General features: G+C 41.9%; 1 protein-coding gene across 3 annotated transcripts in view; it reads left to right on the forward strand.

The window, feature by feature from the left end:
* The window catches only part of MNAT1 (MNAT1 component of CDK activating kinase), a 188,868-nt gene that overhangs the window by 61,788 nt on the left and 106,010 nt on the right, over window positions 1-21,070 (forward strand). For all 3 annotated transcript variants that reach the window (XM_045017188.1, XM_045017189.1, XM_045017187.1), the window contains exons 4-6: window positions 4,079-4,182; window positions 7,289-7,429; window positions 12,582-12,707. In XM_045017188.1, coding sequence (XP_044873123.1) covers window positions 4,079-4,182; window positions 7,289-7,429; window positions 12,582-12,707 — 371 coding nt within the window. The remainder of the gene's footprint in view (window positions 1-4,078; window positions 4,183-7,288; window positions 7,430-12,581; window positions 12,708-21,070) is intronic.

Genomic DNA, 21,070 nt, shown 5'->3' on the forward strand with positions numbered 1-21,070 from the left:
CCTGCCCTAAAAAATTAATCGAAATAGAGCAAGTAGATGAAGTGTGGGAGAAAAGTATTATTTTTCCCATTTTTCCAGCTGAGGAAAGAGATGCATAGAGGCGTTAAATGATTTACCCAATGTCACATAGGGAGTATGTGGCAGAGCTGGGAATTAAACCCAGATTTCTGAGTCCCAATTAAGGGCCTAAGCCACAAGACCATCCTGCCTCTGAAATAACTCTGAAGTCAGTCAGAATTGATGAATCCCACAACCCCAGAAAGTCAGGCTAAAATAAACTGAAAATCCTTTCGATCATTACTGCCTTGTAAGAAAGGGATATAAAGCATTTGTTTTTTGGCTATAATCTACCACACCACTTCATATTCATCACATTCAGCCCAATTGCTCCAATCAAAGGGATTACAAATTTCCCTCACCCAGGGATAAATATTGAGCTCTCTGGGTGGGAAGCTAGGCCTGTGATTCCCGTTGATGTGTCAGGGTGAAAACTAGCTGTATTACATTAGCTATCCCTAGATGTTTTAGGCGGGTACAAAAATTTGTCATGGTTTATGGATGCTATACTAATGAGTTTTTTAAACCCAGACCAATGGAATTAGCCATGCTTCCTGAAGACGAATGCTCACTCACCGGTTACAAGAGTGTGGAGTATTTTTCCAAAGTTACTTTTGTTTGAAATCTGAGTGGCGACATGCCCCTCACCACCATTCTTGTGCCACTATCATTGGTTCCAGCTCCTTGTCACTTCATTCCAGACTAAAAGCTACTCAGCAGCAACCTATCTCTATCATTATGTGTCTCCTTTTTTGTTCTGCCTATAATACCTGCTTTGTTCTTTTGTTCCTTTCTGCCGCTCCCACCACTCTGCCCACTTCTTTGCTGCCCTTTATGCATGGAATGCCCTCGCCCGATCTGTGGGTCTGAGACAGCTCCCTTGCCTACTTCAGAACTCTCCCAGAAGCTCACTTCTGCCATTGTACCCAGGCAAAGTGTGAGTGAAGAAAGGATGTAAATCAAATGGACAAACATAAGCTAATGGAACCAGCGAGAGGTGTTCCTGCCTATTGTTATACTATTTCTAATTTTTTAATATATCAGCTACACTTGTGTCCTGTTGAATTACTGAGCACTTCCATGCATAGAGGGCAGCAGTGACCATGAGATGGTCGAGCTCAGGATCCTGCCAGAAGGAAGAAAGGAGAGCAGAAGAATACGGACCCTGGACTTCAGAAAAGCAGACTTTGACTCCTTCAGGGAACTGATGGGCAGGATCCCCTGGGAGGGCTAATATGAGGGAGAAAGGAGTCCAGGAGAGCTAGCTGTATTTTAAAAAAGCCAAATTGAGGGTGCAGGAACAAACCATCCTGAAGTGCAGAAAGAATAGCTAATATGGCAGGCAACCAGCTTGGCTTAACAGGGAAAACTTCGGTGAGCTTAAACACAAAAAGGAAGCTTACAAGAAGTGGAAACTTGGACAGATGACTAGGGAGGAGTATAAAAATATTGCTTGAGCATGCAGGGGTGTAATCAGGAAGGCCAAAGCACAATTGGAGTTGCAGCTAGCAAAGGATGTGAAGGGTAACAAGAAGGTGGTCAGGGAAAGTGTGGGACCCTTACTGAATGGGGGAGGCAACCTAGTGGCAGATGATGTGAAAAAAGCTGAAGTACTCAATGCTTTTTTTGCTTTGTCTTCACAGACAAGTATGGGGAGGAAGTGAGCAGCCCTCAGTGGGGAAAGAACAGGTTAAGGACTATTTAGAAAAGCTGGAAATACACAAGTCCGTGGGGCTGGATGCAGTGCCTCCGAGGGTGCTGAGGGAGTTGGCTGATGTGATTGCAGAGCCATTGGCCTTTACCTTTGAAAACTCATGGCGATCAGGGGAGGTCCCGGATGATTGGAAAAAGGCAAATATAGTGCCCATCTTTAAAAAAGGGAACAAGGTGAATCCGGAGAACTACAGATGGGTCAGCCTCACCTTAGTCCCTGGAAAAATCATGGAGCAGGTCCTCAAGGAATTAATTTTGAAGCACTTGGAGTTGAAGGTGATCAGGAATAGTCAACATGGATTCACCAAGGGCAAGTCACAAAGCCCTGTCTGGGATGATTTAGTTGGGGATCGGTCCTGCTTTGAGCAGGGAGTTGGACTAGATGACCTTCTGTGGTCCCTTCCAACCCTAATCTTCTATGATTCTGTGTGTATATAAGGCACTTATGTGGCACCACAACTGGGGTATCTGAGCATCTCACCATCCTGAATATATTTTTTCCTCCCGACAGCACCACAAGGTAGAACAGTGCTATTATCCCCATTTTACAGATTGGGGGGGGGGGGGGGAAGCTGAGGCACAGAGACAGTGACTAGTCCAAGGTCACACAAGAAGTTTGTGGCAGAGCAGGTATTGAACCCTGAACTCCTGACTCCCAGGCTAGCACTTTAACCACTGGAACATCCTTCCTCTCCTCACGATTCAGATTGTGTGTGCTCTCTGTGTCTGGGACTGTGTCTTTACAAGTTTGTGAGGGATTTATCAGTGACGGTGTGAGCTTCCCTGCTCTTTCATGTCAATGTACCTCAGCTGCGTTCTGGAGGGGCCACATAAAGAGTGTGACTGGACTGTACAGTCTCCAGGTTAATTTGCGCTGAGTGGGTTGCCATCTATGCTAGTTTTAGGGGTATGGTGATCTCTCTGGTGTCCACTCTGAACTGGACTTAGGCCACCAAGTGATCTTCATGTGATAATGACTTTGAGTCAGAATTGACTTGACCCCAATTTGAACCAGTGACCTAGTGGTGAAAGGCTCTGTATCTAATTACTAATCCCCTGCACACCTAGTTCTTTCAATCCACCTGCTACAGAAGCTGCGCTATTCCTGGAGGCATCTTTAGTTCAGATATACATGATTGGGAATGTTCAGCAAAACAGAGGGGGCTGGCTGCATATCTTTCATCTTGTTGCATAACTTAAATGAGGAAAATCCTCCTAATATTTGTTGTGTACCAAGATGATTTAGCACAACACATAGCATTGAGTAACAGGTTGACTTGTTTTCTTTTTATGGATCTCTGCATAAATGTGGAGATTTTCAGCAAGGGCAAATGAAACTGCGTCCTTGTGCTTCGGAACTCTTAAAGAATATAGAAATCTAGATTTCCACCGTATAGTAAAGCAGTAAAGTCCTATCAAAGTCCTTGTGCCAAGATGACCCGTAGGAAATGGAAGGGCCTTGTTTGTAATGAGGGGGGTGTGTGTGTGTGTATTCTACTTAGTCTAGTTCAGTGGTCCCCAAACTTGCTCCCCATTCCTCCTGTCCGCAATCCCCTGCCCCCCCGGAGCGAGGGCCAGGAATGGGGCTGCGGCTGGGGAAGTGGGGGGGGGGGAATGTGGACAAGGGTAAGGGGGCTGAGGCTGGGGGTGTGTTGGGGGGCAGAGATAGGGCCGATGGCGGAGAGCAGGAGCAGAGCCACAGTTCGTCTGCGGTGGGGGCTGGCAGCCGGGCCCCTGGTCAGGTCCAGAGCCGCGCCAGGGCTGGGGATGGGGTTATGCACAGATCTGGGAGCCAGGGTTGTGGCTGGGAGTGGGCCGGGGCTGGGTGGCACTCCCTCCCAGCCTCCAGTTGGGGCTGACCCAGCCTGCCATCACCACCTTGAACGCTTCTCCGTGTTCCTGGGGTGGGGGTGCCCCACAATTTGAGGACCTCTGGTCTAGGTTCTTCTTAGCCATAAACTACTTGTTGTTCTAAAGGCAAGTTTTTGTGTATCTTGGGTATGGATGCTGTTCAAGGGATTATGCTACCAGTACCCCATGAAGGAAGCAAAAGATCAGGTTCTAATTTCAGTTATGCAGGTATAAATTTGCAAGAACTCCAAGTAAATCAGTGGTGTAACAAAGATCAGGATCTGGCCTTTGTGTGTCCAAGTGACTTTTTGACATATTCAGTTAGGTATATGGGGCTAATGTGGTAGGGACAAGGAGCATTAAATAAAGATAATACTGTGTGTGTGTGTGTGTGTGTGTGTGTGTACCAGGTTAATACTATGATTTCATGCATCTCTTTTTTTAAATATCAATACAGTGTTTAACTTGACAAACAATGTGGATTTGGAGAACACCAAAAAGAAAATGGATATGTACCAGAAGGATAACAAAGAAGTCATTCAGAAAAACAAGATAAAACTGGTTAGTTTGCTGTTTGGTTTTTTTTTTTTTTAATTTCTTATTCAATAGTTGAGGAATTAAGTATTAAAGAGGAATAGTTGTAAAATGCTGTCTTTAAGGAGAAAAGAAAAAACTCCAACACGCATACTGACACACTCCATAGTAAGAAAAATGTGATATGCAAGAATTCTTCTCTATCAAAGATTTGCTTGCTTCAGGAGATCATGTTGACAGCTGAATTTTGTGTGCTCATTGTTTTGACGAGGGTTTAGAGAGAGGGACTGACATAGCTAGGTAGTAAATGCAGGCTCTTCCAAACATATGTATGCTGGCAGTGTATTTGGACAATATCCAGAAGAGACTGGGTTCATTCCTATTTCAGGACAATAATTTCTTTCTCATCCAAAGGAAGAAAAAAAAATCTAGACACAGACATTATGAAGCTCCCAAGAGAGAGTTGGAGAATGGGAAAACAAAGGCCTGGCTTATGCAAAATTTAAAACGCGTGATAGTGAAACAAACTTTTATAGTTTAACAAGACAAAAGCCTTTTTAAGTGCTAATGATGATACTGCTTCTTAGAGGGTTATAAAATACGTGTTCTATATGCAGGCTACACATACTTTCCTGTAGGTTTTTTATTAAAATATTATTCAGACAAAGTTCTGCTCTCCTTTAAAAGAAGCCTGGCAAGGATTTTTTTAATTAAAAAAAAAAAAGTTTGCCTATAATGTTTATAGTGTTTCTTCCAGCATTAAAAATATACATCATTTCGAGAAGAAAATGTTTCAATTCAGGCAACTATAGTAACAGAAATGACACAATAAGGCCTGATCCTGCATTCCTTTTGCACTCAACACTCACATTAGGAGTTTGGAGTGTGAAAATAATAAATTTGAACCATTCCTTCTGAGAACCAAAGAGTTTCCCTTGTTTGTGTAGGAAGGTGTTGGACTGGAGTAGTACCAATAAATAGAGATTTGAAGTGGGTTTTAGTCCATGAAAGCTTATGCCCAAATAAATTTGTTAGTCTCTAAAGTGCCACAAGGACTCCTCGTTGTTTTAACAAATAGAGAGTTCCTCCATATATCCATGTATGTGTATAAAGCTGTGAGGGCAAAGGTGATGGATTGGATTTCCTTTTCTAAAATCAAAGATCATTCAGGTCATGTATAACTTGTAGGAACATAGCAGTTGCCATATCAGATCAGACAAGAGGTCCATGTAGTCTGATATCCTGTCTGACTGTCCAATATCAGATGCATCAGAGGAGACAGGTAAATAGCGGGGTCCCCTGAGGATCTGTACTGGGACCAGTGCTGTTCAACGTATTCATAAATGGTTTGGAAAAAAGGATAAACGCTGAGGTGGCAAAGTTTGCAAATGATACAAAATTACTCAAGATAGTTAAGTCCAAAGCTGACTGAAAAGACTTAAAAGGGAATTCATAAAACTGAGTGACTGGGCAAGAAAATGGCAGATGAAATTCAATGTAAATAAATGCAAAGTAGTGCACATTGAAAAACATAATCCCAACTATCCACACAGAGCAAAGGGGTTTAAATTAGCTATTACAACTCAAGCAAGAGAGCTTGGAGTCATTGTGGATAGTTGTCTGACAAGAGCTGCTCAATGTGCAGAGGCAGGCAAACATCTAACAACATTAGGAAAGGGATAGCTAAGAAGACAGAAGGCGTAAGTGCTAGGGGTGCTACCACATCTCCTGGCTTGAAGTGGATTCCATTATATACAGAGTTTACAGTTTGGTTCAATGGCTCTCAGCACCCCCACTATAAAAATTGTTTCAGCACCTGTCAGAACCGCTGGCATTCTAATGCCACTGTATAAATCCATGTATGCCCACATGTTGAATACCGCATGCAGTTCTGGTTGCCCCATCTCAAAAAAGATGTATTCGAATTTAAAAAAAAGTACAGAGAAGGGCAGCAAAAATGATTAGAGGTATGGAAAAGCTTCCATATGGGGAGAGATTAAAAAGACTGGGACAGTTCATCTTAGATAAGAGACAAATGAGAGGACATACGGTAGAGACCTATAAAATCATGAATGGTATGGAGAAAGTGAATAAGGAAGTTTTATTTGCCCCTTCACATAACACATGAACCAGGGATCACCCAATGAAATTAACAGGCATCAGTTTTAAAACAAACAAAAGAAAGAACTTCACACAATGCACATTCAACCTGTGGAACTCATTGCCAGGGGATGTTGTGAAGCTCAAAAACATAGCTGGGTTCAGAAAAGAATTAGATAAGTTCTAAGATAAGAAGATAAGATAAGAATAAGATAAAGATAGGTCCATGAATGGCTAATAGACAAGATGGTCAGAGATGTAACCCCATGATCTAGGTGTCCCCAAACCTCTCACTGCTAGAAGCTGGGACCGGACGACGGGATGAATCATTTGATGAATTGCCCTGTTCTGTTCACTCCCTCTGAATCATCTGGCACCGGCCGCTGTTGGAAGACGGGATAGTGGGCTAGATGGACCATTGGTCTGACTCAGTATGGCCATTCTTGTGTTCTAGGAAGATGCGTGAAACAGTATAGGGGATTACTATAGCATAACCTGCCCATGGGGCGGGGTCATTCTTCCTAAGCCCCATCAGTTTGTGATTGGCTGATTTCCTGAAGCATATGTGTTTATATCCCTGTTTGATGTAACTGTGGTTATTCTCATTATGGATATGACTCCTAATAAACTCTTGGCCTCAATGATCTCTTGTGGCAATACATTCTACAGGTTAATTATCCACTGTATCTTTTTTTTTAAATAAGTGGTCAGTTTACATTTGTTGCCTTTCAGTTTAGTTGAATCTCCCCTTGCTCTTGTATTGTCAGAGAGGGTGAATAGCAGCACCAAATTCACTTTCCCTGTCCTGTACCCTCTTATTTTGTTTCCTTTTGTGAACTAGAGAGTCGCAGGCTTTTCATAGGAAGTCTTTGCCTTTACCTAGGTCTCTAATCATTTTCATTGCCTGTCTCTAGATCCCTGCCAAAGACATTAGGATAACACCCTTTACTTGGGGGAAGGGTGCCGTGGCAGCATTCTATCTGCCAAATGTAGGATCTTTTCCAATAATACATTTCTAATATTCCTGTTTTAGACTCGGGAGCAAGAGGAGCTGGAGGAAGCTTTAGAGGTGGAACGACAGGAAAATGAGCAAAGGCGACTGTTCATACAGAAAGAGGAACAAATGCAACAGATTATAAAAAGGAAGAATAAACAGGCACTTTTGGATGAACTGGTGGGTATCAAAACAGAACTACAGATTTTGAGCTTTAAATTCAGTTCTTGTAGCTTCAGACATGGACTTGTACTAATTATGCTGTTGATACAAAATATCAGTTTTGTACATTTCATATTTATTTTTTAATTTCTTTCATCCTACAAACATTTGAGAACAGATCTGGTAAGACACCAGCAGGAATGATGCAGGGAGTAATCATGCAAAATGCAGGAGATTGGACTGAGTAAGAAGGTGTTTTTGTTATGTTTTTGGCTGCGTCTATCTGTAATTCATCTCATTTTTTCCCCTCCAAGCCTGTTTTAAAGAGTCTGTGTTCTGTATTGTACTTCATTGTGACTATTAGAGGTGCTGGGATTTCAGAAAGGCTATCCCAGTGAGTCTACCCAGCCCATCCGTTAAATTAGCAACTAACTGCTCCCCATCCCTACTTCTGTAAGAAATTACTGTAAAGGATCAGAATATCTGCTTTGTGCACTGAAAATATTGGCAAACAATAGGAGGCATATTGACAACTGTTAGTGAGAAAAGAGGTCTTATTTTATCATTAAGTTAGGTACAGTATGTTCTTGGAAATCTATAGTGGTCAGCTATTTTTAAAAACTTTTGGAAAGTGACCTACTTTCTGATATTGCTTCTAGATTTCCTCTAATCCACCATTCCTTGTGCACCCTAAAATTCAATGGTAATTTAGGGGCACAGGACAACCTATGCACTGCATGTGTGGTCTAATCTGGATTTACAGATCAACATACTGTTACACTCATGCACTGTATGAGAGAGTCTTAAAACTGTGTGTGTGTGTGTGTGTGTGTGTGTGTACATTTATAAATAAAAATATGGGCAGAGAAAAACCAGAAAAGCATGGAAATCTATATTAAAAATATTGTTATGCCAGTAGGGTGTTTTAAAGATGCTGTGTCAACCTTAATTCTGAATTTCTTCGCTTTGCTTTGGTTCTTACATTAAAGTTACATTTAATCCAGTTCTCTTGCATTTTATTTCTGGTTGTTTTTGAAGATGTAACTTACTTTCTTCCCTTCCAGAGAACGTAGAATTCTTCTTTGACCCAATGGGAGATCCACTAAAATGCAGAGATATTAGTGTTATGTGATTTAGGAGTTTGTTTTACGGTTTTAGGGACTGTGCTGAGGAACTGCCTTGCCCCGGGGCCAAGGTTCGTGGCAGCCTTTTATTGGATTCTTTGAAAGGAGCTGGTGTTTCATTTTCCTTAGACATCAGCATAGATGTGCAGAAAGGCCCCTTGTTTTACTCCAGTGGATGTATCCCGACAGAAAGGGAAATCCCCCAACAATCTGAGACTTTATATCCAGCAGAGTCTTATAACCTTTAAGGTAATAATGCTCATGATCTGCTTAGTTAGGCATAGTCTGACTAGCAGGCCAATTAATAACTCCACTGTACACTCAGTATATTTCCTTAATGGCTTGGAAAAAGGTTTTGAACTGGTTTCTGACTTTAAAAAGTGTGTTCAATCCTGCTTTAAAATACACTTTTAATTTAGTAGGGGCCAACATTGTTTTCTTACACAGCAGTTGGTTTTACTGGAAATACAGTTCGCCAGATGGCTTGCGAAAAGAGCAGTTATAAATAATCTTTATAACATGACCAAAATAGGTAATTTAACTCTGATTGCACATGCGTTGCTATTAAAACATACCTAAATATTTTTAAAACAACAGAAAGGTAATGTTAAAGGCAGAGAAGGAAAGTTAGAAAATTTTAAAGTGGACTGTGAAATTTGGCTAAAACTTTAGTTTTGTAAAATCATGCTTTTATAAAACCAGCAGAAATAAGTTTCTTTAACTCCTAAAATTTCTGAGAACAGTTTTTTAAACATCCCCCTGAGTTCCTGAAGTCTAAACATTGCTGTGTTGCAAATCTGAAAGTGAAGCTAAATATAAACTGAAGCGAAACAAATGTCATTTTTTTTCGTTGAGAGAAATGAAAAAGATAAACAACAAAAACAAAAAAGTGAAAATTGTCAAAATGGATTTAAAAATTGAGTATTAGAACTATAGGTAACAATATGCATTTTAGCAACATATGGAGTGAAATCCTGGCTCCACTGATCAAACGCAAAACTCCCATTAACTCCAAAGAGGCCAGGATTTCACCCATGAATTTTAAAATTGTCTCTCCTTAATGCACCCTCTGTTTAGGAATTGTTGCACAGACAATAGCTGAGTGTATACTTCTTTCACTGCTTTCTCAAAACTGCTTTAACATTGATTTAACAAATAAGAAAAAACGTAGGGCAAATATTTATATCAGATGCATACATGCGATCTCAGCTCCAATATTCTGCTCTCCTGTCATGTACTGAATTCATAGTCACAGAGAGAGCTGTGCACACAGATAGCAGAATTAAGAGGTCTCATGCAGCAACAAGAGAAAATTTTGCCCTTAATGTCCAAGCTTTAAAGCAAGTTTGAAGACTAGTTCACAACTTCTTACACTTATTATTTGGATTAAAGTAGCAGAAGCTTCAATCATTGTGCTAGATGCTATATTAATATAATAAGAGACTGTTCGTTTGTTTTTCTCCAAAGAGCTTACAATTTAAGTAGACCAGCCGGGCACAAGGGGAAACAGACACAGACAGGCAATGTGACTTGTCCAAGGTCACACAGCAGGGCCGTCGCCAAGTCAGGAATAAAACCCAGGTCTCCTGAATCACAGTCCGTTGTCCTATCCGCAACACCGTGCTACCTCCCAATATAGGATTAGACAGATTTCATGCTGGCAGTGTTTCAAATGACGTCTCCATGGCTGCCACTTTTAAATTACAACTGGTATTTTAGTGAAATCTTTATTCTCTTCATGGGTCATGCTGAGCAATGCTTCTTCCTGTCCAAACTTTCAGATCCTGGGTCTGAGCAAAATGTGTAAACTTGTCTTTAAGCACAATATTAACATGTGGTGTGATTGTGCACTAATAGTGCTAGAGATGTTATTAATTCTCCTGTGCACGACGGTTGAAATTCTCAGCTCTGCTCCCAGCCCTTTTATGCAGGAGGGGTGCCAGAGGCTGAGTGGGACTGGGAGTGCGTGTCCAGGCAAGGACGAAGCCTATTGTGCTGTGGGAATTCTGGGCAGCCATGCTGCCTGAAAGCAGGTAGGGACAGGTTTCTGTCCCTCATGGCTGTCTTAATTATACTGTGGGGGATGTATCTCCTGCTCCCAGAATCAGGAAGATGCTAAGGTAACTTAAAGCCATCTTAGTCCCCCCACATCCTTTCCCTCCGAGCTGTGAGTTCTGATCCTGCAGACACTTATGCACATGATTAACAATCCTGGTGCAAATGGTTGCATTGATTTCAATGCGTTTTTCACATACAGAAAGTTACCTGTATACATAAATGTTTACAGGATCTGGTCTATGATATCAATCTCTTTACTGCTCTGTAGTGATAGTTAACTAGAAAGGCTGTGCACTTATTACATAGGACAAACAGTGAATCACAAGAGCACTGTGGTTTGCTGGGGCAATGCTGATTTCCCAGAACTGTGTATCTCTGTGCTAATGTAGAAACTGCTGAGAAGTTAGCATAGAAATTGGCAGCCTTTTGTGTCGCATGAGAAATGCAACAAAAGTGATAAGTGAGTGGAGGACAAAAAGCCTAGGGAGACTTCCCTCCCCCCAACTATATAGCACACATTACATCTGAAATTAAAAAAATTATCGCATTCAATAGGGTCTTCTCAACTATTGCTGATAATAGCAGCACTTGTAGTGCACACTTGGACTGTGAGTGTGTTGGATGACGTGGTGGTGTTCAGAGATTCAAGTGCTAACATAGCGAATTTGGGTGGTCCGAATTCTCCCCTTCCAGTTTACATGCAACTGAAAAGAGAAATCCCTAGGCTGAAAAGAGTAAGGGTACTGAACCTGTTCCCCGACATTTGCAGGACTGTGCTGTTCCTCACTGTCATTTGTATCATCCCTCACCCCAGATCAGGTCCCATTGTGAGATACAATCTCTGCCCTGAAACCCACAGTCTATTTTAAGACAAGTCAGTGAGTGAGAAATAGGAAGGATGAAGAGGGAGCATTAATCTTACAATAGTAAGTATGGGCACTGCTTGGTGGTTCTGTGTCACTTCAGGAGATCTTTCAAAGGCACCTAGGCACCTAACTCCCATTGAAAGTCATTTTTCTATCTTAAACTTTTAAAAATACTATATTTATAGTCACAATCTGGCTTTGAGGGTTCAGTTGCTTTATAAGTTAGTAGCAAATTTGGATCACAAAGTAGTATTTCCTTGGTTCCCCAGAACAGAAATGTATATGCTGTATTGAGTGCGTTGTGCATAAAGTGCTGCAGCAAGGGAGTCTGGGAATAAACAGCTCTGATCTCCCCCTCCCCCGCTTCCACAGTAAAGAGAAGTTAGAGGATTTCAGGGTTCACGGAGATAATCAGACTAATTTAATAGAGAATTATTTAGCCAATAATTTGTCTACCTCTCCTTGGAATGTGGTATATGTATACAAGTTAATCTTTTTGTTGTAACCTAAATGTAAGATTTTAAGTAGTTAAGCAAGTTAACTATTTATTTTATATATATATAATTTTAAAATTGGCTGGCTTCCCTAAAAATAAGTTGGTAAAGGAGAAAATAAATATGCTGTTGGTTGCACTTACAATGGTGCCATTGTGCAAGGCATAGCAAGGATCATTTCCAAACGGCCTCAGGTGAAATCTAATGGGAAACAATTTCAAACTGGTCTGAATTCATTTGTAGAAAGAATGTGTCTTAGATAAACATCTGATTCAAGTTATACTACTTTGTACTACTCCTTCTGTGATTAAGTTCTAATTTTTTTATTTTAATAAATATGGTTGCATTGGCCAGTTGCAATAAGGACTCTGTTATATTGTCTTTAATGTGGATTCCATAAAAATGGTTGTTTGCAGATTACGCTGATTTATGAGGCTGCTGCAGCTTTTTCCTATTACTGAAAGTGATCGTTTGCTGTAAACTGTTTCTCATATAGAGAATATTTAGCGTAACCTTTTTCTGCTGGTGATGGCCTTTTCAGACACAATTTGTAGTCTTGAAGAATGAGCAGCATTAATTTTTTTTCTTCTTTTGAATATTTCAATCTGTGTTTTCAACATGTTTACAGGAAAGTTCCCATCTGCCAGCCTCCCTGCTCTTAGCTCAACATAAAGACAGATCTACGCAGCTAGAAATGCAGCTGGAAAAACCCAGACCAGTCAAACCAGTCACATTTTCCACTGGCATCAAAATGGTAAGACTTCTTTGTTTCCTTTTTATTTCACTGTTCCAAAAGGCACAGCTTTTCCCAGTCTGAGACATAAATGATCTTTTAAATTTGACTTGCATTACTGTAGCATGCAGACCAATGATAAGTATAGTTCCTAATTATTGGTGTAATTTAAAGAGAGCCGTTCAAGAACTTCAGCATTCTAGTAGTTGGAATGTAAGAGATTTTGTGCATTTTGCCCTTGCAATTTTTGTGCTGTAATTGATCCATTGAAAGTTCCTTTTTTTGTCCCATAGTTTGATGTAATTGTTCTGAAAGCTCAAATTCTAGAGCCTTCAGAAAAGAACTGGTGCTTATTTTGTGCACTAGAAGATTGTGTGTGTCAGAGGGAATCTGGAAATCCATGTCGCGTCAATAAGAACACATTCTCAAACAATGAGAACAGCAGCAACAAGTATTTTTCTAACAGCAAATATGTTAGTAGTTCTGTGGTAATAAGGATCTGTCAGCTTTCCTGTTTTATAACGCCATTCTTTCTGTCATAACATAATATAAATGTTCTTTCCTTTTCTGAAATAAACATTTCTTCTGTTATTTTTTTTCACCAAAATATATACCTGCAACCTGTATGTTAAGCATTTGAGAAAACCAAATCACAAGTTACTAATCTTTTTTACCCTTTCTCCTCAATCCATCTATTTTCCAAGGTCTCCTGAAAAGACTGTAAAAATTCCTTCTAAAATCATCTTTTCATTACAGACTTAATAATCCACAAAACCATAACCCAGAATTGATACTCAAAAACCCCCTAGAACAGACCAGATAAAACTCCCAGCACCCAACCCTGCATCTCGGTGACATCAGTCTATTTTGTAATGGGTGTCTGCACTATTCTCTGTGTCTGAATTACAACATGAGCTCCTTGAGAACAGCATTTGCATCTTACTCTGTCTTTACAGCACCAAGCATACAAGGGCTAGGAGTGATTAGTATGGGCTATAAACTAATGTATTTGTTTGTGTTGAGAGGATTAACAGAAAAAGACCATTATTTTGTTTAGCAATGGTCCAGCGGGATGGCTGCACTCATTATTCCTTTTTTCCTGCAAAACGTTCCTATGTATTTTTAATTCTTGGACTTGGGAACCATTGGCGTGTGTCATGAGGACGTCTTAATAATTGTTAGTTTGTATTTGCAAAGAAGCAGAATGATGTGCTTGTATCACATGAGGATGAAAAGTACTTTCCAGGTCATTTCTAATCAGAGAGGCTGTTAAACAGTATTTATTAGGGATACACATTTTTAAATAGGCAGGCCCATGTAACTTGTGCCTAAGGGTGCTAAAAGAGTTGGCTGAGGTGATCTCTGGTCGTCTGATGTTAATTTTTATGAGCTATTGGAATACCAGGGAAATTCCAAAATACCGGAAGAGTGTTAGTGTTGTGCTAATATTCAAAAAAGGTAAGAGGGATGACAGGTATGACTATAGGCTGGTTATCCTGACATCAGTCTTGGCCAAAAGCATGGAAAAGATGATCAATAAAGGAATCGGTTCGTAAAGAATTAAAGGAAATGAATATAATGTCAGTCAGCGTGGTTTTCTGGAAAATAGATCTTGTCAAACAAATATAATTCTCATTCTTTGACGAGATTATGCACTTAGTTCATAAAGGCAGCTGCATAAATGTAATATATTTAGACTTTTGTAAGGCATTTAACTTAATACCATAAGACATTCTGATTAAAAAAAATTAGCATTATACAAATATCAATAAATCGAAAGTTAAATAGGCTAAGAACTAGCTAACTGACCTCAAAATGTCATCCATAGGGAATCATCTTTGAATAGGGTGTTTCTATGGGATTCTGCAGGAATTGGTATTAGGCCTGATGTTCAACTTTTTTTTCTCTTTTTTTTTTTTTTTTAAATCAATGATCTGGAAGTAAATATCAAATCACTCTTGATAAAATTTGGATCACTGGTAAGTTGGGCCCATTCCAACAAAATGTGTTTTTACTACAGCCAAATGGAAAGTTTCACATTTGGGAATAAGGAGTGCAAGTCATACCTACTGAATGGGGGACAGTACCCTGGAAAACAGTGACTCTGAAAAGGGTTTAGGGATCATAGCGGACAAGCAATTAACTCAAACTCCCAATGCGATGCTGAAGTCAAAAAGGCTAATGCAATGCTTGGGTGTATAAACAGAGCAGCAGAGCATAAGAGGGATTGGGAGGTGCATGACTTCTGTATATGGCATTGGTGAGACATATGCTGGAATACTGTGTCCAGTTCTGGCATCCACATTTTTTAAAGAACATTGAAAGATTAGAGAATATGCAGAGAAGAGCCGCAAAAATGATTTGAGGGCTGGAGAAAATGCCTTACAGAGAGAGGCTTAAAGAACTCAATCTGTTTAGTTTATCAAAAGGAAGATTTGAGAAGTGTCGTGATTACAGTAAGTACTTCATGAGGAGAAAATGCAGAGAATAGCAGAACAAGAACCAACGGCAGGAAGCTGAAGTCGGACAAATTCAAATTAGGAATCAGGCACAAATTTTTTACAGTGAGGGTTATTAACCATTGGAACAAACTTCCAAGGGAAGTGGTGGATTCTCCATGCCTTTGTGCCTACAGTCCAAGACTGGATGCTCTTCTGGAAGACATGCTTTAGTCAAACATAGGTTATTACGCCCAATACAGAAGTAAGTAGTTGAAATATACAGGTCTGTGATATGAAGTCAGGCCAGATGATGTAATGGCTCCTTCTGACCTTCAACTCTATCAGTTATGTATTTACTGTGAATAGACCTTGAAAGTGGGTGGTATGTCTGTTGAAAAGTACAGTGAAATCTCACTTTTTCGGTCCAAGCCTATGATGCACTGAACTCCTCCTAGGACAGGGTTTCTCAACCTTTTTCTTTCTGAGCTCCCCTCTTTTCCCCCTTCAGCTTTCTGCCCTGAGCCCCAGTGAGTCTAATGCTGGCCCTGCTCTCTGCTTTATTTTGGGAGACCCCTGAAACTTGCTTGAGGTCCCCCAGGGGCCCCGGACCCCTGGTTGAGATCCGCTGTCTTAGGAGATGCAGGGCTCCCTCAAATCCTGTGGTGCTCAGCCCCTCACAAGTTTGTGGGATTGTGCTGTGTGGTAATTCTCATGGAGGATGTTCTATAGTCTTCAGAGGGGTAGCCATTTTAGTTTGTATCAGCAAAAACGGCGAGGAGTCCTTGTGGCACCTTAGAGACTAACAAATTTATCTGGGTGTAAGCTTTCATGGGCCAAAACCCACTTCATCAGATGCATGGAGTAAAAAATACAGTAGGCAGGTATATATTTATACAGCACATGAAAAGATGGGAGTTGCCTTACCAAGTGGGAGGTCAGTGCTAATGAGGCCAATTCAATCGGGGTGGATGTGGCTCATTCCCAACAGTTGACAAGAAGGTGTGAGTATCTACAGAGGGAAAGTATCAGAGGGGTAGCCGTGTTAGTCTGGTTCTGTAGAAGCAGCAAAGAATCCTGTGGCACCTTATAGACTAACAGACGTTTTGCAGCATGAGCTTTCGTGGGTGAATACCCACTTCTTCGGATGCAAGAAGAAGTGGGTATTCACCCACGAAAGCTCATGCTGCAAAACGTCTGTTAGTCTACAAGGTGCCACAGGATTCTTTGCTGCTTCTACAGAGGGAAAGTTACTTTTTTGTAGTGACCCAGCCACGCCTAGTCTTTATTCAGGCCTAATTTGATGGTGTCAAGTTTGCAAATTAATTCCAACTCTGCAGCTTCTCATTTAAAGTCTGTTTTTGAAGGTTTTTTTTGTTGAAGAATGGCTACTTTTAGGTCTGTTATTAGTGTCCAGGGAGATTAAAATGCCCTCATACTGGTTTTTGAATGTTATAATTCTTGATGTCTGATTTGTGTCCGTTTATTCTTTTGTATAGAGACTGTCTGGTTTGGCCAATGTACATGGCAGAGGGGCATTGCTGGCACATGATGGCATATATCACATTGGTAGATGTGCAGGTGAATGAGCCCCTGATGGTGTGGCTGATGTGGTTAGGTCCTTTGATGGTGTCCCTTGAATAGATATGTGGACAGAGTTGGCAACAGGATTTGTTGCAGGGATTGGTTCCTGGGTTAGTGTTTCTGTTATGTGGTGTGTAGCTGCTGGTGAATATTTGCTTCAGGCTGGGGGGCTGTCTGTAAGCGAGTACTGGCCTGTCTCCCAAGGTCTGAGAGAGAGAGAGGGATTGTCCTTCAGGATAGGTTGTAGATCCTGGATGTTGCACTGGAGAGGTTTTATTTGGGGGCTGTAGGTGATGGCTGGTGGCGTTCTGTCACTTTCTTTGTTGGGCCTATCCTGTAGTAGGTGACTTCTGGGTACCCTTCTGGCTCTGTCAATCCATTTCTTCACTTCCCCAGGTGGGTATTGTAGTTTTAAGAACGCCTGACAGAGATCCCGTACGCGTTTGTCTCTGTCTGAGGGATTGGCACAAATACAGTTGTGTCTTAGGGCTTGGCTGTAGACAATGGATTGTGTGATGTGGTCTGGATGAAAGCTGGAGGCATGTAGGTAAGTATAGCGGTCAGTAGGTTTTCAGTATAGGGTGGTGTTTATGTGAGCATCGCTTATTTGCACTGTAGTGTCCAGGAAGTGGATCTCTTGTGTGGACTGGTCCTGGCTGAGGTTGATGGTGGGGTGGAAATTGTTGAAATCCTGGTGGAATTCCTCAAAGGCCTCCTTCCCCTGGGTCCAGATGATGATGATTGATGATGTCATCAGTGTAGCACAAATAGAATAGGTGCGCTAGGGGACGAGAGCTGAGGAAGCTTTGTTCTAAGTCAGCCATAAAAATGCTGTTGGCATACTGTGGGGCCACGCGGATACCCATAGCAGTGCCACAAATCAGACATCAAGAATTGTACCATTCAGAAACCAGTAGGAGAGCACTTCCATCTCCCTGGACACTCAATAACAGATTTAAAAGTGGCCATTCGTCACAAAAAAAACCCCTTCAAAAACAGACTTAAACGAGAAACTGCAGAGCTGGAATCAATTTGCAAACTTGACATCATCAAATTAGGCCTGAATAAAGACTGGGCGTGGCTGGGTCACTACAAAAAGTAATTTTCCCTCTGTTGATATTCACCCCTTCTTGTCAGCTGTTGGGAATGGGCCACATCCACCCTAATTGAATTGTTAGCACGGACCCACCACTTGGTAAAGCAACTCCCATCTTTTCATGTGCTGTATATTTGTACCCGCCTAGTGTATTTTTCACTCCATGCATCTGATGAAGTGGGTTTTGGCCCACAAAGCTTATGCCCAGAATAATTTGTTAGTCTCTAAGGTGCCACAAAGACTCCTCGTTGTTTTTTCTATAGTCTCAGTCTTTAAGGGCAGGTGCTCAACACTGGCATAGCACTGCTCCCATTGAAGTCAATGACTTCCATTGAATGCAATGGGCATTTCACCATGGGCTTCCATGGGAGCAGAGCTACACCAGTGCTGAGTGCTTTTGAAAATCCCACCTTAAGTACTGTTGCGATATGATGTGTAGACCTGGAACCAAAGCAGTACTGCTATTGTGCGTGTAGTGCTTCAAGTCCACCAGTGGAGAGTTCTAGCAGCATGCACGTAAGGAAACACTGTACACTCTTCCCATTTGGTTTCTTTTTTCCCCCTTTCTTTTCCCCCCTCCTCACCTGCTGCTTGAACCTAGGACTGTTCTTCTCCGATGATGGCTTCTTTTATTTTACAGAGGCCAGATAGTGCGTATGGAATGCCTTGCCTGGCTGATTCTGAGATTGTGTCTACGCAGCTACATTCTTAACAATGTTGGCTGTGGTGCTCTACTTTTTTTTTTTTTTTTTTTTGGCTTGAAATATGAGAATTTTTCCTTGAATGGTCTAAATCCGAGGTGTTCTTGAGCCTGATTGATGACGTGGTTTTGCTCTTGAGTTCCCAGGAATATGCCCATTTTAGTCTCCTGAAAGACATTCAATTAGGCTGGCTGTTTTTAGGTGTCCTATGTGTATTCTTTATACTAGATGTTGAGTTTCCATTCCTTTTGTGGGGGCGGGGATTTTCTTCCTTTAATAAAGTAAATGAGAACATCCCTCATTATTCAGAAAAGGTAGACTTCTTCCCCTTTTGTTAACAGCATGCATGTTAGATCGGAATAGGACCCCTTTGCCTCTTCCCCCACCCTGAGAGAGAGCTATTTAAGTTTGATCTATGCTATTTCCTTACAGCTTTGTGTATCATTTTGCTTAACTTCTTTTTTTAAATTCAGTTCTGCGGACGACAGGCTCTTCAAGCTGCCTGCTTATAAAAAAGCTACCCTTTGTGAGTTGATGTTTCATCTAAGTGAGTGGGATAGGGAGCTGCAGTCCCTTTTTATCTTGGTATTTCCCTTCTTATTTGTGACCTACAGCTTCCTGCATAATTTGAATATTTTAAACATTATTTTCCTTAGTGGAGTATATGTCTATTAAGCCCAGTCTGCAAACCAGCTTACTGCTGTTACAGAAAGCGTGGCAATCGTAATTGCACTTCCAGTAACAGTCTTGAAAATGGTGGTGCCAGATCTGTGCTAGCAGCGAAATAGTTTTCAGTATTAGCGGAAGGGGGCAACGGCTGTCACTAATGCTAGGAATCTCTTCAGGATGATCTTGGAATGAATCAAGCCACTGTTTGGAGAATGTGTCCTTTCTGGTTGGGAGATTGCTCTACAGGGAAGTTGATGTCTGAACATATCCTTGTAAGGATACTTATTTGTATTCAGGGGTGTGCGTGTTGCACTGGTGACAGCAATTCACAAATGCAGACAGGGCTCATTTCACCGCAATATTAGCTTCCTTTCAACGTTTCTGCCACTTACAGGGTGGTGGCCGGAGCCACTTGATCCTCATGGTTTGCCTGTGGTTGACAATACCACTACTGCTTATAATACTTAGCAGTTCCCTAGCTAATCCACTAACTAATAGTGCTGGAGATCGTATATGAAGTAGGGTAGTATTTCAGAGTGCTTGTCACTCTCTTTCCCTCCACTCCATTTTTGTGATTGCTCCCTGACCCATCTACTAGAGCAGGCCTGCACAGCTTGTAAAGCGGCGAGGGCCATATTACTCCAAAGAAAACAGCAGAGGGCTGAACCCTGCCGACCCCAGCACCGCCAAGCCCCCCCGAAACACAACACCCCCCCCCCAGCACCACCCAGCCCTCCTGAAATACTCCCCCCCCAGCACCGCCCGCCCCACGGAAACAAACCCTCCTTCCCCAGTGCTGCCCCACTGAAACAGCGGTATTGAACCTTGGTAATATGTTATAGTGGGCCCCTAAGGTAGTATAATTAAGGTGAAAGAAAAATGTCTTTTTGCTAGAAGTAGAATAAGATCTTCCTCCCGCTTTGTAATCAGTTGCCCTGTTGAATGAATGAGGTGTGACTGAGGAAGGCGTGGAAGGCAGCACCTCCAGACAGCTGCAACCCTTGGAGAGGGGATGGGAGCCAGACCAGATCAGTAGAACAGGTCAGCCACTGACTCCTTGCTTGCCTCCTCAGTTCCCCACCCCCCCGCTCGCCTCCCCAGCCCCCCTCCCTCGCTGCCGGCTCACTTGCCCCCCTGCTCGCCTTCTCAGCCCCCTCCCCACCCCCAGCTCTCCTCCTCACCCCCCACCACTGCCCACCCGCCTCTTCAGCCCCCCTCCCTCACCTGCCGCTTGCCTACTCACCCCCCACAGGCCTCACAGTGAGCCCACCTACTCATCCCTCGCGGGCCGCACAGTGAGCCCATGCGGGCCACGTGTGACCCCCGGGCCACATGTTGTGCAGGCCTGTACTAGAAGATTGCTGCTCTCTGGAGGCAATTCCATGCAGTTAAAAAATTAAGTACCTGAAACTAGATTGTCTAAATACCTCGTCATCTCCTATAGAACTGCTCACCTCTTCAGAGCACTTTTTTTTTTTCCTTTAGATGAACATTTTTATTGACTTCCTTAACAGAGTAACAAAAGTTTATGATCCTGGTCTCTCCTTCTTGCCTTTGTACAAGGCTAAGAGGGAAACATTGGCTACTTTGACAACCTTGAAGCGAACTCCAGGAATATCACCAACAGCGTGACCTTTCCGACCAAAGCCAGCAACCAGAACTTCATCGTTTTCCTCAATGAAATTCAAGCAACCATCATTAGGAACAAAGGCTGTTATTTTCTTGCCATTCTTGATCAGCTTCCTGGGCAGGTAGCTGGGGAACTGAGGAGTTAGAGAATCTCTGTATGGAATGATATTGCATCTCTTGAATGGGTGGGAGAGTGCTCTTTTCCAACAGTGAAAGCACCCCTTCAGTATAGCTCTGCTGCATTGTCACTGCATAATGAGCCCAATT

The sequence above is a fragment of the Mauremys mutica genome, chromosome 4 (genome assembly GCF_020497125.1).
Source record: "Mauremys mutica isolate MM-2020 ecotype Southern chromosome 4, ASM2049712v1, whole genome shotgun sequence".
Taxonomy (NCBI): domain Eukaryota; kingdom Metazoa; phylum Chordata; order Testudines; family Geoemydidae; genus Mauremys; species Mauremys mutica.